The following is a 15,158-nucleotide window of genomic DNA, read 5'->3' as shown; positions in this document are numbered from 1 at the left end:
TACCTATAATGTTCTCGACCTCCATCGCACCAGTGAAGGAGGAGAGCGCCCCCCCCCCCTCCATCGCACCACCCTCAACCACCAAAACCCCTCAAGGCTTGTCCCGATTTGCTGAGGTGAAAGGCGATCTGGGTGCGGAGGCCACAATCAGAGCAGATCGATGGAGATTGATAAAGCATATCGATGGATTCAAAGCCTTCAATATGGAGTGCTCTCCGATGCATCTTCTATGGTGGCAGATTGATGGATTCAGAGCCTTCAATGCGGGTGAGGTTGGGGTGGGTTGCGAAGGTCCAGAAGCTGAAGGTGAGCCATGTCCAGAAATTGTTGAGGATGCTGAGGAAACGAAAGCTCAAGTAGTTGAGAGCAAGAGCCTTTGCCCTTCGATTCACAGATCTGGTTCCAGGTTGGGGTTTGAAATTCTGGTTCGTGCACAGGACAGATGTCGAACGCGATGTCGGGACAATCGGTTCGACAATTGCACAACAGTACAGAAATTAAGCCACAACGTTTAATACATTAAAAACAGCACATTAGCAACAATAAATCACCAAAAAACACAGAGAATTGTTAACCTAGTTCAGTGTCAAAACACCTACGTCTGGAGGATACCAATCTAGGAGTCAATTCACTATCTTAGTAATAACTCTTAGGTCATACACGAAAGTCCCTCCTATACCTAAGTTACTCCCCCTTAGTATAGAGCCTCTTCAATGTTTACCACTATTACAAGTAGTGAATCTAGCTTAGCCCTTCCCTCTAAGCTACGAGGAAACTTCCCCTAACTCCTAATGATCACTGCCACAATGATCGATCCCTTACAACTCACAACAAGAGCAAAGATGATCTCAAGATCAAACACATATTTGAAGAGATTACAACTCAACTAAACAAACTAACTCTAAGCCATATGATTATCAATGGAGGCAGTAGAGAGGTGTACAAAATAACAGAAACAAGGACTCACAAAACAAAACCCTAAAAGCACAATCCTTGGGTGCCCAACGCACGCTTTGCAACTAAGGTTAAGCCTCCTTAAATAGCCAGTCTTCAGGTCTTGATCTTCAATGGGCTTGCACGAAAATAAAGTCCACAAAACAGATCTGGAACAAATCTTTTAAACCAGTAACAAATCTTATCAAATAAGATTTGAACAAAAGATAACAACTTTCACAATTTAAACCAAATCAAATCCTCTTCAACATATTTGATTCCACTATATTATATTCCAGATAGAACAAAGAAGCTTCTTCAATAACCCTAACTTGATTATCACGAAATCCATCCAAAGCTTCTAAAAAAATCAGCCAAACACACAGCAGATCCGCAGGGACAAATGTCACAGCCATATGTTCCAACATCTGGAGCAACATGTTGTGTTTGTGTATGTTGGTAGTTCAATCACTGAAATCAAGTTGTCTGTTGGGCTGCTGACTGTATGGTGATTCAGAAGAGTTATTCTATGTTGTGTGTTCCTAGATCTGGTTGCAGGTGGGGGTTGAAGCCAAAATGTTTGTTGTAGATTTGGAGTACTGCTTCAGGCGGAGGAAGGTATGGAAAAAGGGAGAAGAAATTGGAGATTTTGTTTAAGAAGATTATTTTAATGAAGATGAATTATGGATTTAGAATTGGGGTTGATTTGGTTTCTAATTTAATTTAATTTTGTTAATTTGATTTAATTTTGTTAATTTAATTTAATTTTAGGATGTGTATTTTTTTTTAAATCCACGTAAACCTACTATTAACATAGTCAGCACTCGCCGGCGCCCAGGGCTCCGGCGAGGACCTACCCAAACACTTTACAAATGAGAGATCCCTTTTTTTATTTGTTCCGGCGAGGGACCTTATATTAAATAAATATTGAATTTGTTTAATGTTATTGCAAATGGTTTACTAGTGAACCGCTTTTAAATGGTCCAACTCATATATTTTTATCATTAAATGTTATTTTAATAGTTATTATTATATGTCATCACATTAGACATTTACTTATTAAACATTCATCTTTTGCCTTTTCACCCCTCCAAATATTCTTGAAAAAATAATTTTTTAAAAAAAGATAAATTTTATGGTATTTCTCTTTATACAAGGGTTGTTAGGTTTTTCAATTTTTTTGTTTGAAAGGAAGTTTTTTAATAATCATTTAAGGGTTGTTTTACCATGGACCATTATAAAAGTGGTTTACTTGTGAATAATCATATCTGACCCTTAGATAATATTATAATAGTCAAATATGATGGTTCACCGATGAAACGCTTTTAAAATGGTTAATCTTATATATTTTCAGCATTAAAATATTTTAATATTCATTATTATCTGTCATGACATGACATTTATTACATTAAACATTTACTTATCCGTTGACCTCCCAGATTATAGTGTAAGAGGTCAAACCGTACGACATATGAATTGTCATCGTAGAAAGAGAACACAACGAGTATTTTCAAACCCTCAAAGGACAAAAACTTCGAAATACATTAACAGAAATGTGACGTGTTACGAGACGAATTTGTCTCTTGATTGGTCATTCTTCCCTTTTATATTATTAATTTTATCCATAGAAGTGTCCCACAATATCCACGTATGATTAAAAGCCACATGTTCATTCTTGTGTTTCTCGCAATGTTTTATTCATAACATTTAGGATTGTTCATATATTAAATAACTTTATAAATAATAAGTTTTCTTCTTAGTCAGAACTCGAGAGTTCTCCAGCTTCGTTTCCTTAAAACCTTCACTTTCAAGTAAGTAGGCTATCCCTTCTTGTTTACGATTGTTTTCTTTTTTCCAAAGCCTTTTCATGCATCCAAATTGTTTTAACTTAGATAAATATTGTACATTATTTTCACGCATTACATTCATTTAGGAAGAAAGCAAAGCTCAGCTCTCAAAATAATACACATCGAGTGCCATAGAATACTTAGTCACCTCGGACAAAATTTCCTTGTAGCAGTATCTTCAATGGCTAAGCTACGTCCTCAACCTACCCAGAAGAACAAACGACCAAGGCTAAGAATTTTAGCCTTGCCGTCCCCTCACCACCTGGGCTTCAATAGGTTAAGAAGTAAGTTGCTGGTATTTCATCTATTTACACTTGTCTACTTTAGTGACAAGTGTAAGTCTACCTTAGTGAGAGCGAGAGCAAACCTTTTATGCATGTGAACGTTCTCGTATGTTCAGTTGCTAGGAGTTAACCACTTACCTGCATCGCGTAACCGAATGACCTAGCAACTTAACCCTAATTCAAAAAGCTCGATTACAGTGGTCAAGTTAGAGCAATGAAATTTTTACAAAAAAAAAAAAACTTTTTAAGAGTTAAAATTTATAAAAATTAGAATAAAAGAATGCGAAAAATGATTTTTTCCACTCTGTTATTATTTTCACAGAATAAGACCCAAAATTCTTCAGAGTATACTCACTAGTCACTGCAACTTCTTGTGTTCCTTCACCGCGAGCATCCATGGCGGAAGCCGAAGCCACGGACACGCTTCGCATACTGGTAGCCACCGACTGCCACCTCGGGTACATGGAGAAAGACGAGGTGCGCCGCCACGACTCATTCCAAGCATTCGAAGAGATTTGCTCCATCGCGGAGGAGAAGCAGGTCGACTTCATGCTACTCGGCGGTGACCTCTTCCACGAGAACAAGCCAACTAGGTCAACGTTAGTCAAGGCCATTGAGATTCTCCGTCGCTATTGCCTCAATGATCGACCCGTTCCCTTCCAAGTTGTTAGTGACCAGACCCTTAATTTCCAGAACACGTTAAGTTTCTTTCTCATTCTCCATTTCATTGGTTAAATGGTCTTCAGTTTTGGATTTTTAATTTGAAGTTTTGGTTTTGTGAATGTGAGATTGTTAAGATTGTGTATTGTTTTTGATTTTACAGGTTTGGTCATGTGAATTATGAAGATCCTCACTTTAATGTTGGCTTGCCGGTTTTTACCATTCATGGAAATCATGACGATCCCGCAGGCGTGGTATGAATCTATATAAACCTGTGGCATTGATATATCTATGAATTTGGACTTTTTTTTCTTCATGTAGTTGTATTGTTTGCTGGTGTTGGTGTTTTGCTTTGAGTTAATCTAAAGCCTGACAGGCTGCTAATCTACTTTTCCATCAGTGGAGTCTTTATTGTTTCAGGATTGTAGAGTTTTGCTACTCGAAAGTGAGGGGCCACTTTAAACGGGTAGAGAGGGGAGTTATAAATATTGGTTTGAACTGGGTAGATTTTAGAAACATCACATGTGCATGTATTTTATCACATTTTAGAGAGTGGAGTTATGAGCAGTGGAGTCTTTTTCCACTTGCTTTTGTTTTGTTTACTGTGGAACGTGGATGTAATGTTTGTTAATTGTTGGTGTTGGTGTTTTGCTTTGAGTTAATCTGTAGCCTGTATATCAAGAATCAGAAAAAAAAAAGCGTGACAGGATGCTAATCTACTTTGCTATTAGTGGAGTCTTTATTGTACCAGTATTGTAGAATTTTGCTGTTCTAAAGTGGGGGGTCACTTTAAATGGGTAGAGAGTGGAGTTATAAGTATTGGTTTGAACTGGGGTAGATTTTAGAAACATTACATTTGCATGTATTTTATAACAATCTCAGCTATTGGTTTTTCAATTGGTGGTCATAATTTTTCCCTTTGCTTTCTAAATTGCATGACTCATTTAAAAGGAATCAAATCCACGACCGTAATTTGTTGAGGGTTTATGCGAGTCCAATGGCTTTGACTTGGTTTGTTCATTGGCCACTGCTGCATTTAAACATGGACAATCAAGATGAAAGATGATGCAGTAGAAAATATGTTTCAAGTTTAGGATTGGGCTAGTGATGAAGGGGCTTGCGTAGATTGCATGGGGTGATGGGTTCAAATCTCATTGTCACCATTGTATACGAAAATAATTTTTTTTCAGAAGTTTCTGTGTTTGCCAGAAATTATTGATCCTTTTTAAAGTTGGCATGTTTGAAGACATGCTTTATGGTAAAATTTGCTTGTTGAAATGCATTTGATTGATTCCGTTACTTAGTCATTATTCAGAACTACAATTGGCTAAAATGAACTATAAATAACTAAGAGTTTGGAAGAAGGACATACATTGTAAACTGAGGACTGGGAGAGATCATCATAGATGTCAAAGGGATGATGATTTTTTTCCCCTTGGGTTTTGGATCCGTGGTAGAGAGGGGTCATGAAAGGGGTTAATGATTTCTAATGGACTTTGTAGATTACAAGTAGCTTTTGGCTGTTTATAGCACTGTACAGGCAATAGATACTATTTTCTGATTCTAGTCCACTTCTACGATCTCCACTCACACGTTTTTTAAAAAATCATTTACATTATATGGAAACCGATTTCATGTACATTAATATTTTTTCTACTTAATTATAATTTGTTTACATCTATTCTAAACTGTAACAAAAATGTATTCCTGATTAAATTATTATGACAGGACAACCTTTCTGTTGTTGATATTCTCTCGGCATGTAATCTTGTCAACTACTTTGGGAAAACAGTTCTTGGGGGTTCTGGTGTTGGTCAGATCACTCTACACCCTATTCTTATCAAGAAGGTTTGTTTTTGGATATTGTTGAACAAATGCAGATATCCTAATATGGGAAAAAAAAGGAGAGAAAAGGATGATGATTGTAAATCTCATTTTTTTTCCTGGGCTGTATTGTATGACTTGCAGGGTTCAACAGCTGTAGCTCTGTATGGTCTGGGGAACATTAGAGATGAACGGCTTAATAGGATGTTTCAAGTATGCTACTGATAAAATTTACTTTGAAACAGTTCATTGATTGGTTAAAGTGTACTTACATATTGGTGTGACATGTTATTTTATTTCTTTTTCAGACACCACATGCTGTGCAGTGGATGCGTCCTGAATCTCAGGAAGGGTGTCAAGTTTCTGATTGGTTCAACATTCTGGTACTTCATCAGAACAGGTTATCAACATGTTTGGATCCACTTATAATCATCTCAGAATCATTTCTCCGATCACAAAAGCTACTCCTAGTAGCTTCTCTCATAATTACTTCTTCCCCAAACGTGGAAGTCTATTGAGTTTCCAAACACAGACTATGTCTTTATATGTGTTTTTTTTTTCAGTGATTGCATGAAATATCACATATTGATAAAAATGTGTTCGTACAATCTGAGATTTAAGCATCTTGAAATTATCGGTCAATGATGTACAGTATCTGAGTTTTAGATTTTAATCAACAAGATTGTTGATCTTGTTTTCAACAATGGTTTGCAGAGTGAAAATGAATCCAAAAAATGCAATAAATGAGCACTTCCTGCCACGCTTCCTGGACTTCATTGTGTGGGGACATGAGCATGAATGTTTGGTTGACCCACAGGTCTACTGTTTAAACTTCTCTTAAAATGGTTCCAGATAGATACATGCTATGTTCTGCATACTTAATTGGATTCTAATTTTCTTCAGGAAGTTTCTGGGATGGGATTTCACATTTCGCAACCAGGGTCATCAGTTGCAACATCACTAATTGATGGAGAATCGAAGCCAAAGCATGTACTTCTTTTAGAAATTAAGGTTGTATATATATAATGAGATCTAAATGCCTCTTTCATTGTAACAAATATTTTGTCATTTCTATATATTCTAAGTGCTTGACGACTTGATCGTTTTTGACAGGGAAATCAATATCGCCCAACTAAGATACCTTTAAAATCTGTGCGGCCTTTTGAGTATACAGAGGTGAGGTCAAGCACTGATATTATTTTGGTTTCCTTTGTTTTATTAATTAAGTACTAAAATTTTCATTTCTCAAGTGCTTGACATTTCAAGCCATCTTATTGTTCATCAATAATCATTGAAATCTTCATAACACAGATTATATTAAAAGATGAGCCTGATATTGATCCCAATGATCAACATTCTATTCTTGAACATCTGGACAAAGTGGTATGTGGGCTGTTAATATTGGATGAATTTTTTTTCTGCATTTTTCATTTGCCATATATTTTTCTGTGCCCTTTTGGTTTGGTTGCCTAGTTTTTCTGTGGGAGAGGCTCACCTAGTTACTCTATATTAAAACATGCTTATTCTGTTGTGGTAAAATTTGCTACTCTGCTTTATAATCTGTTTGGAAACCATAGTGGAATTCGTGAGCAGAACTTAACATTTGCAAATTATCTTTGTGGAGGGACCTGTAGTCATATGTGTAGCAACTGTATTTTGATAGTAAAAGATTGTTCAGGTCGGGAAGCTTATAGAAAAATCTAGTAAGCAGGCTGTCCATAGAGCAGAACTCAAGCTTCCACTAATTCGTATCAAGGTAATTTCTATGTACTATAACACCACTTTTGAATACCACTTCTATATTTGAGGAAGCTTCCTCCCTCCAATTAAGCTTTTCATTTAGCTGAATGATTAATCTGCAATTCATTTCTTCTATAATCTTACTGGTTTTGATCTTACACTTTTCTTCCTGAAAAGTTCTTACTAGAAAACATAGTATTTTTCGTGATAGTAAATCAATTAAACCCCATTCGTGATACCTGGATTCAGATTCTCAAATCCATCAAAAGAAATAATTTGTTATGAACTTTTATTTGAACTTCCGTTTCAGTGTTTATTCTATTGGCTATAACGGACACCCAGTTCCATATTTTCATTAGACACTGCATAATGGTTTCTGGACGACCTTAACTTTTACAATGTAATTTACAGGTCGACTACTCTGGATTTATGACTATAAATCCTCAAAGATTTGGGCAGAAATATGTAGGGAAGGTAATTTCTATCTATCACTCTTCCTGAATTACTATGCTAATGTTGATTTTACTTGAGGTTTGTTTTGTAGTTTTGATTGGTCATTCTTATATTAGGTTGCAAACCCCCAAGACATTCTTATATTCTCGAAGTCTGCAAAAAAGGCCAAGAATGAAGGTAATCTTACTTCTTCTACCTTTCTGTACCGGTTCATTTGATATCAACAGCATAGTATTTTGCAGTTACAATATCCTAGTCAGGCGTCTTTCATTAATTCTCTTGAGGGACCTTCAGAAAATTTTATTTTTTATTTACTTCTTAACCTGCAAAGTATATTTCTTGTTCAGGTTTATCTAGTTCTTTCTTTTATTTTTTATTTTTGAAAAATTCAGTTTCACCTTGTCCAAGCGCACACCATTGACACTGTTACCTCAAAACATATGACATTGCCCCTTGTGATCTGTTTTAAGAAACAGTTATGATCTGTTTAAAGAAACAGTTACCCCTGAATTTATTTCAGTAATATCTGTTACAGAATTTTGCACATGGATTGCACATGCTTATTACTAACCTAAATAAAAACTTACAAGATCCAAATCCTTTAATTCCCAAAAGCAACAGAGAGGGCATAAGATCACTTATATAAGATATTTATAATTGCCAGATGCTATTATACCAATACCCATACACATCTAGACATTAGTTTCATTTGCTTGAGTTACTCCTCCTTTCTGTTGTTTTTGTTGTGATTGGAAATTTAGAATCAACATTAAGGACATGTAAGTCATATGTGATCGTTATTCAAAGTGACTAAAGTCCCAAGTGGCATTTACTGACTCTCTTTTTTATTTTTTATTTAGTCAAGTTACATAATTTGAAAAACTGTGATAATGCCATTTTTTAACTGAAAACATGGGAGTAAAGTTAGTTACCCTGGCATTCTTCTTTTGCAGGTAAAATTGATGATTCTGAACGTCTTCGTCCAGAAGAATTAAATCAACAGAACATTGAGGCTTTAGTTGCTGAAAATAATCTGGTACTTCAATCACTGAGTACTTCGCTCTTTTACTCTCTCTACAGATGGCTTTTATGGATATTTTCTGTTAATACAATGAACAGCCGCATATGTTACTGTATACTGTAGTCTGTATATGATATATTGAATTCACAATCTAATTTTCTTGAATTTGGCTGGATAAGTTTAAAGGATATGATGTCCTCGTTCAACAAAGGATGCAATGAAAAAAATATAATCATCAGTAGCAAGGATCATCCAATCTCTTTTGCATATTTGTCCATGTGATTTGTAACTCAATAAAAGTTCTGATTTACTACAGTTTAAGTTTGATTTTCCTGTATAATTTTATTGGACAAATTTATTTGTAATTAGAATTCTGGATTGGCTTTAGATTTCATTGTAGATAAGGAATATAAATATAAAACAAATCTAATTCATGTGATTTTATCTTTCAAGCTATCTTACGCTATCGTTTTGCAGAAAATGGAGATACTTCCTGTCAATGATTTGGATATTGCATTGCACAATTTTGTGAACAAGGATGATAAAATGGCATTTTACACTTGTGTACAAAACAATATTGTTGAAACAAGAGTAAGTTACCATATTGCATTTATCTGCTGTATGCTTTTGTCTATGATAATGCTATGTTGGAGCATCTGGTCCATTTAGTACTCTACAGCATACTTAGTTACTGAGATTAAGTACACTGTCTCTTCTCATATTCTAGTATGCTCTTGTCTTAATGTCATATTCCTTCCTCTTCTCATTGATGACTTACTTCTGTGTTTGTGCAGAATAAAATTGCTAAGGATTCAGATAACCTGCAGTTTGACAATGAAGATTTAGTCGTTAAAGTTGGAGAGTGCTTGGAGGTTAGAATCTTCATCATTGGTTTTCATTAATTTAGGAATCAAATATTCTCCAATAAATTTGAAGTTAACATACAATTTTCTTGTGGTTAGGCCCAGCTATTATTAGGGCTTTCGTGATATAGCATTATAGTAGCTGCAGATAATCCAGGCACAACAGTTGCCCTGTTCTCTGGACCTTCATTGATCAAAATTTTGTTTGCATATTTCCACTTTTGTGGTCTTGTCGTCTTGATAAATTTTTACTAGGTGTGGCTGTGTGATCAGTGATCACAATAATTTGATGCATTGAACATACATGTACATGTCATGAATGACTCTCAGTAGGTTCTCCCTTTTGTTGTAGGAACGGGTCAAGGAACGATCTGTACTCTCCAAGGAACCCACACAGTTCACCGCTGGTGCTCAGTCATTGGAGGTATTGCAATATTGATTACAAAAGCAGTATTTTGGGCAGGTATTAATATTATTTATGACCTTCATTCTTAGCTTCTCTTGTGATTCTGATAGGATTTCCGAGCTGCTGGAGCTGGAAGTGCGGTTTCCTTCAGTGATGATGAAGATGCCATGCCAATGTCTAGCTCTAAGCCAAGCACAAGAGGCCGGAGAGGGTCCTCTAGTACATCTCAAACTCAAACCAGAGGAAGGGGCCGGGGCAGGGGCAGAGGCAAGGATTCCAGCACCTTGAAGCAGACGACCCTTGATGGAGCTTTAGGCTTTCGCTCTTCACAGAGGTTGCATTTGCTGAGAAATAATTCATTTCAGTAGCTTTTATGAATTCTAAGATGCAAAGTAAATCAAGAGGGGATATGGATTGATCCCAACTCCTTCAAAACACTTTCTAATTAAAATTTAAAATCATGTTAGAGGGGAATTACATTTCTTATTTTGGTCTCGCTGAATTTGGTGTCTGTCTTCGGTAAAGACTAAAAATATGGTTACGGGATCAGCTATAGCACAGAGATATTGGCTCAACTCAGTATCCTATCTCAGAAAATTTATTTTCTTAAGAGCTATGACTCTGATATCTGACTTCCGAGTTGCATGCATCCCTTTTACTTTGGCCAGTGTGGACAAAGCTAGTTTTAGAGAACATGCATGATAATAATCTAAAGGATTAGTTTTCCCCATTGTTGGGCTTATATACAGTCCCTTTGGTGCTCTACCGATGTTGTGTTGGCTGTGGATAAATATTCAACATGATTTTATTGATTAAATGCAGATCTGCATCGGTTGCTGCATCAACTGCCATTCGAAGTGTTGCTGATGGTGGGGATAACTTGGCATCTGCTTCAAGTGATGATGCCATTCAAAATGCGGTCGAAGGTGTTGATGACAGTTCGGTATGGACCAAAGGCAATTCTTTGCGTATCGCATTCCTTAGTTAGCAGTACCTTCAATTTGTTTTTTATATATATATTCTTTGGATTGTAAACATCTTTGACATTCTCAGTGATTAAGTTGGATCTGCTGCATCTTACATTGCATAGGAAAATGAATCTAAGCTGCCAGGACGCAAGAGGGCTGCTCCAAAGGGAAGAGGCAGAGGATCTAACCAGCCTTCTAATTCTAAACGTGGAAGGAAATCAGAAAACTCTTCAGTCCATAGAATGCTGATGAACAATGATGATGATGATGACGACGATGATGACAATGTCAGAAAGAGATTAAATAAGTCTCAACCTCGGGTTTGTGTCTCCTTTCATTTCTTCACTTGTTTATTATCATTTAGACTTAATTGCACTTTTAGTCACCCAGATTAATGATTCTGTGATTTTGGTCCCCTATATTTTTCTCAATTTTAGTCCTCCTATTTTAATAATTCTACAATTTGATCCCCTACTTCTCTTTTAGCAATTTTGGTCACCTAAATTTAGTGATTCCATGATTTTGGCCCCCCATATTTTTAATATTGCAAATGTGAATTCATTTTATTTATAATTATATTTTTCTTCATCTTTTAATTCTTAAATTTTTCGTGCATTAGAAAGTAATAATTTGCCCGTTGTTGTATTTACTATTTAGTAAGTTAATCATTTTTATTCGAATAACAAATAAAACTGATTTGTAGTTTTTTTTTGATAAACAACTGATTTGTAGTTGTTTAATATTATTATAATAATATTAGATCAATTTTGTATTATTATATATATATATATATATATATATATATATTATGTTTAAATTTTTGGGTGAAAACTTTCACTATTATAAAATTAATTGAATATAACTTATTGTTGAAAATTAGGGTAATTTTACTTTTGAAATATTTTTTGACATGGTATATGTCATTATACATTTTTAGGATTATATTTTTTATTTTAAAATTTTAGATAATATATATGTGTGTGTGCGTGTATATATAGTGATAACAGTTATGCACAGAAACTAGGAGTTGTATGGTTTCATGGAACTAAATCCATTTTTCTTGTTTCTAGGTGACCAAAAACTATGGAGCTCTAAGAAGGTGAACACTTGGATGTGTTTTACACAGACAGGCCTTATGACAAGATAAATTGCTGTCATAGGATGAATGATTTAGCTGCATTACCTTGTGCAAAAAAATAGCAGTTGAGCCTTCAACTAGTTAGAAGCGTTTTGCCTTGGATTTAATGATGGTTCACCAGATTGCAGAAAGTAATGACAGACAAGAACCCTACATGAGGAGCCAAAAAAGAAAAGAACCCGGTTACTTGGGGGAGCCGACCGACCAGCTTATTTTCTAGGAACTTACTTATTTAGTGTGATTTTGATGTGCAGAGAAAGTATTGTTTAGGCATCAGACACTCATGGTTTCATGCTTTACATAGCGCCTGTGTGTTAGGGAGCTACTAACATTTGAACGTTGTAGCGCTGCTACGTTGAAAGCTTTTCACGGTCTTCAACTCGTTCAAGGAGCCGACCAACCAGTTTATGTTATGCTGGATACGTTCCCAAGGGGGGGGGGGGGGATAAAGCCATTAAATTTCGAGTGACATGTTATATGTGAAAGTGAAATTAAAGCTCCTTTTTTTAGTCAATCCTTGAAGTGTAATTTTTTTAAATTTAACTGTACAAACACCCATAGGCATGGCTCGTAGATTTTCTATTTTAGACCATTCAAGCTGCAAACATTAGATAGGAGTTTCAGATATTGCTTGTGACGTAAGGTACTTTCAGTGCTGTTAAGATAAGAATGTTTTATTTCTATAAGCACGATAATTTTTATTACTGTAAGAATCAGATTTGAATAAAAGATGTAACCAAAACTGATATACATAAATTATACATGGCAAACGAATAAGTTTTGAACGGAAAAGACTACTATCTCATACCCCAAGAGGACTTCCTTTAAAAAAAAATTCCTAAACCCTAAGAGGACTTCCTAACGACATTCTAGCCATCTTACTTTGTACTTTGATGCATTCATGTACTTTTTGAGAGAAACAATTCCCAATAAAAATGGAGCAATAAAATGTATTTTTTCTTGCTCTTGGCCATTGCAAAGATCTTAGCTTAATTAGGTGGAAAACCAGATTGTCCATTGCAATCCAAATAGACCATATTGTTGTATGTCAAGTAATCATCCAAGCATTTCATTATTCTAATGAGCGTGAAAAAACTTTAGTATTGATTGTAATGCTCTTGAGATGAACATGGCAATGCAGCCGAGTCATTGCAAAACATAATCTCATACCATAGAGCACTCAAAAGAAGAAGACGAAACTTCCACATCATGATCACGAGAACAAATAGAGGAGGATGATCATAAATTTCGAGTGACATGTTATATGTGAAAGTGAAATTAAAGCTCCTTTTTTTAGTCAATCCTTGAAGTGTAATTTTTTTAAATTTAACTGTACAAACACCCATAGGCATGGCTCGTAGATTTTCTATTTTAGACCATTCAAGCTGCAAACATTAGATAGGAGTTTCAGATATTGCTTGTGACGTAAGGTACTTTCAGTGCTGTTAAGATAAGAATGTTTTATTTCTATAAGCACGATAATTTTTATTACTGTAAGAATCAGATTTGAATAAAAGATGTAACCAAAACTGATATACATAAATTATACATGGCAAACGAATAAGTTTTGAACGGAAAAGACTACTATCTCATACCCCAAGAGGACTTCCTTTAAAAAAAAATTCCTAAACCCTAAGAGGACTTCCTAACGACATTCTAGCCATCTTACTTTGTACTTTGATGCATTCATGTACTTTTTGAGAGAAACAATTCCCAATAAAAATGGAGCAATAAAATGTATTTTTTCTTGCTCTTGGCCATTGCAAAGATCTTAGCTTAATTAGGTGGAAAACCAGATTGTCCATTGCAATCCAAATAGACCATATTGTTGTATGTCAAGTAATCATCCAAGCATTTCATTATTCTAATGAGCGTGAAAAAACTTTAGTATTGATTGTAATGCTCTTGAGATGAACATGGCAATGCAGCCGAGTCATTGCAAAACATAATCTCATACCATAGAGCACTCAAAAGAAGAAGACGAAACTTCCACATCATGATCACGAGAACAAATAGAGGAGGATGATCATAAATTGCTCTTCTCAATCAATTCTGCTTAGTGGGTACTGGGTAGTTAGTTAAGCTATAAATGTTACATGGGTTATAAATTACATGTTTTTTTTATGGGAAAGAGGTTGAAAACAAGAAAATAAGGTTGCAGTTGCGAAAAGGAAAAGGTAAAGCGAGAGCTAGAACAAAAGCACAAGTTGATGATGCCTTGTGTGCCTATATAATTTCAGCTCTATTTGAAGAGGTTTCAGAAATTTCGGGTGAAAATTCAGTGCAATGGGGAGCTTGTTGGGATGCTTGCATTGATATCATGAATGTGGACTTGTCAAAGAAATATAATGGCGTAGTGAAGTTGGAAGTTAGAGCTCGAGCCTCGAAGAGTGTGGACTCTGGGGAAGAAACTAGGATTGTATTCTCTTAGATCTAATGAGGAGGCTGTGCAAAGGGTTAATTCAACAGTTTTAAAAAAAAACTAATGAGTAGATACTTTTGGTTGTTTTGATAATTGGCTTGAATTTGTTGGGTTTCTTAGTTGTGATTGTGAGTCACTTTTTTTGAGTTGCGCTTTAATTCTTGATGCCTTATTGTGTTACTCTTTTGGGTTGAAATTCCATATATGTATAGCCTACGAACAAACCTTGAGTCTTTAATACTACTTTTTGTATTAAAATTAAAAACCTCATCATTTATAAAGAAAAACCTTTTTTTATAATTTTTAAATTTGTTTGTGCCTTTAAGCTTTAACCGAATATATCAAAGCATACACAGAAAATTACAAAATTAATGTATAAATTAATGTGATAGAAATAAGTCTCAACTACTGCTATTCAATGTGGTATTAATAAGATACAGTGGCTCCACCAGTCAACAAAGCGGGGATAGCTCAGTTGGGAGAGCGTCAGACTGAAGATCTGAAGGTCACGTGTTCGATCCACGTTCACCGCATTTCTTTTTATTTTTCTTTCAATTTTTCACCCTTTGCCTATGTTTTCAAGGATATTTCACTTGTTG

At 35.3% G+C, this 15,158-nt stretch overlaps 1 protein-coding gene and 1 non-coding gene across 2 annotated transcripts; both read left to right on the top strand.

Moving 5' to 3' along the window:
* Positions 1-3,387: 3,387 nt before the first annotated feature.
* Positions 3,388-12,823, top strand: LOC130748818 (double-strand break repair protein MRE11). The gene is made up of 20 exons (XM_057602062.1): positions 3,388-3,762; positions 3,888-3,978; positions 5,453-5,572; positions 5,693-5,761; positions 5,857-5,948; positions 6,263-6,365; positions 6,452-6,559; positions 6,662-6,724; positions 6,860-6,931; positions 7,227-7,304; positions 7,700-7,762; positions 7,858-7,918; positions 8,695-8,777; positions 9,240-9,353; positions 9,557-9,634; positions 9,978-10,049; positions 10,142-10,365; positions 10,854-10,974; positions 11,122-11,319; positions 12,070-12,823. The coding sequence occupies exons 1-20, from the start codon at positions 3,461-3,463 to the stop codon at positions 12,100-12,102; spliced, it is 2,145 nt and encodes a 714-aa protein (XP_057458045.1). The 5' UTR covers positions 3,388-3,460; the 3' UTR covers positions 12,103-12,823.
* A 2,196-nt stretch (positions 12,824-15,019) lies between these two features.
* On the top strand, positions 15,020-15,092 carry TRNAF-GAA (transfer RNA phenylalanine (anticodon GAA)). Its single transcript has one exon. It is a non-coding gene; the product is annotated as a tRNA-Phe (tRNA).
* The last annotated feature ends 66 nt before the right edge of the window (positions 15,093-15,158 follow it).

Source organism: Lotus japonicus, chromosome 3, assembly GCF_012489685.1.
Source record: "Lotus japonicus ecotype B-129 chromosome 3, LjGifu_v1.2".
Classification (NCBI taxonomy): Eukaryota; Viridiplantae; Streptophyta; class Magnoliopsida; order Fabales; family Fabaceae; genus Lotus; species Lotus japonicus.
Note: the sequence above shows the minus strand (reverse complement) of the source record. Positions and strands in the feature narration are given on the sequence as shown.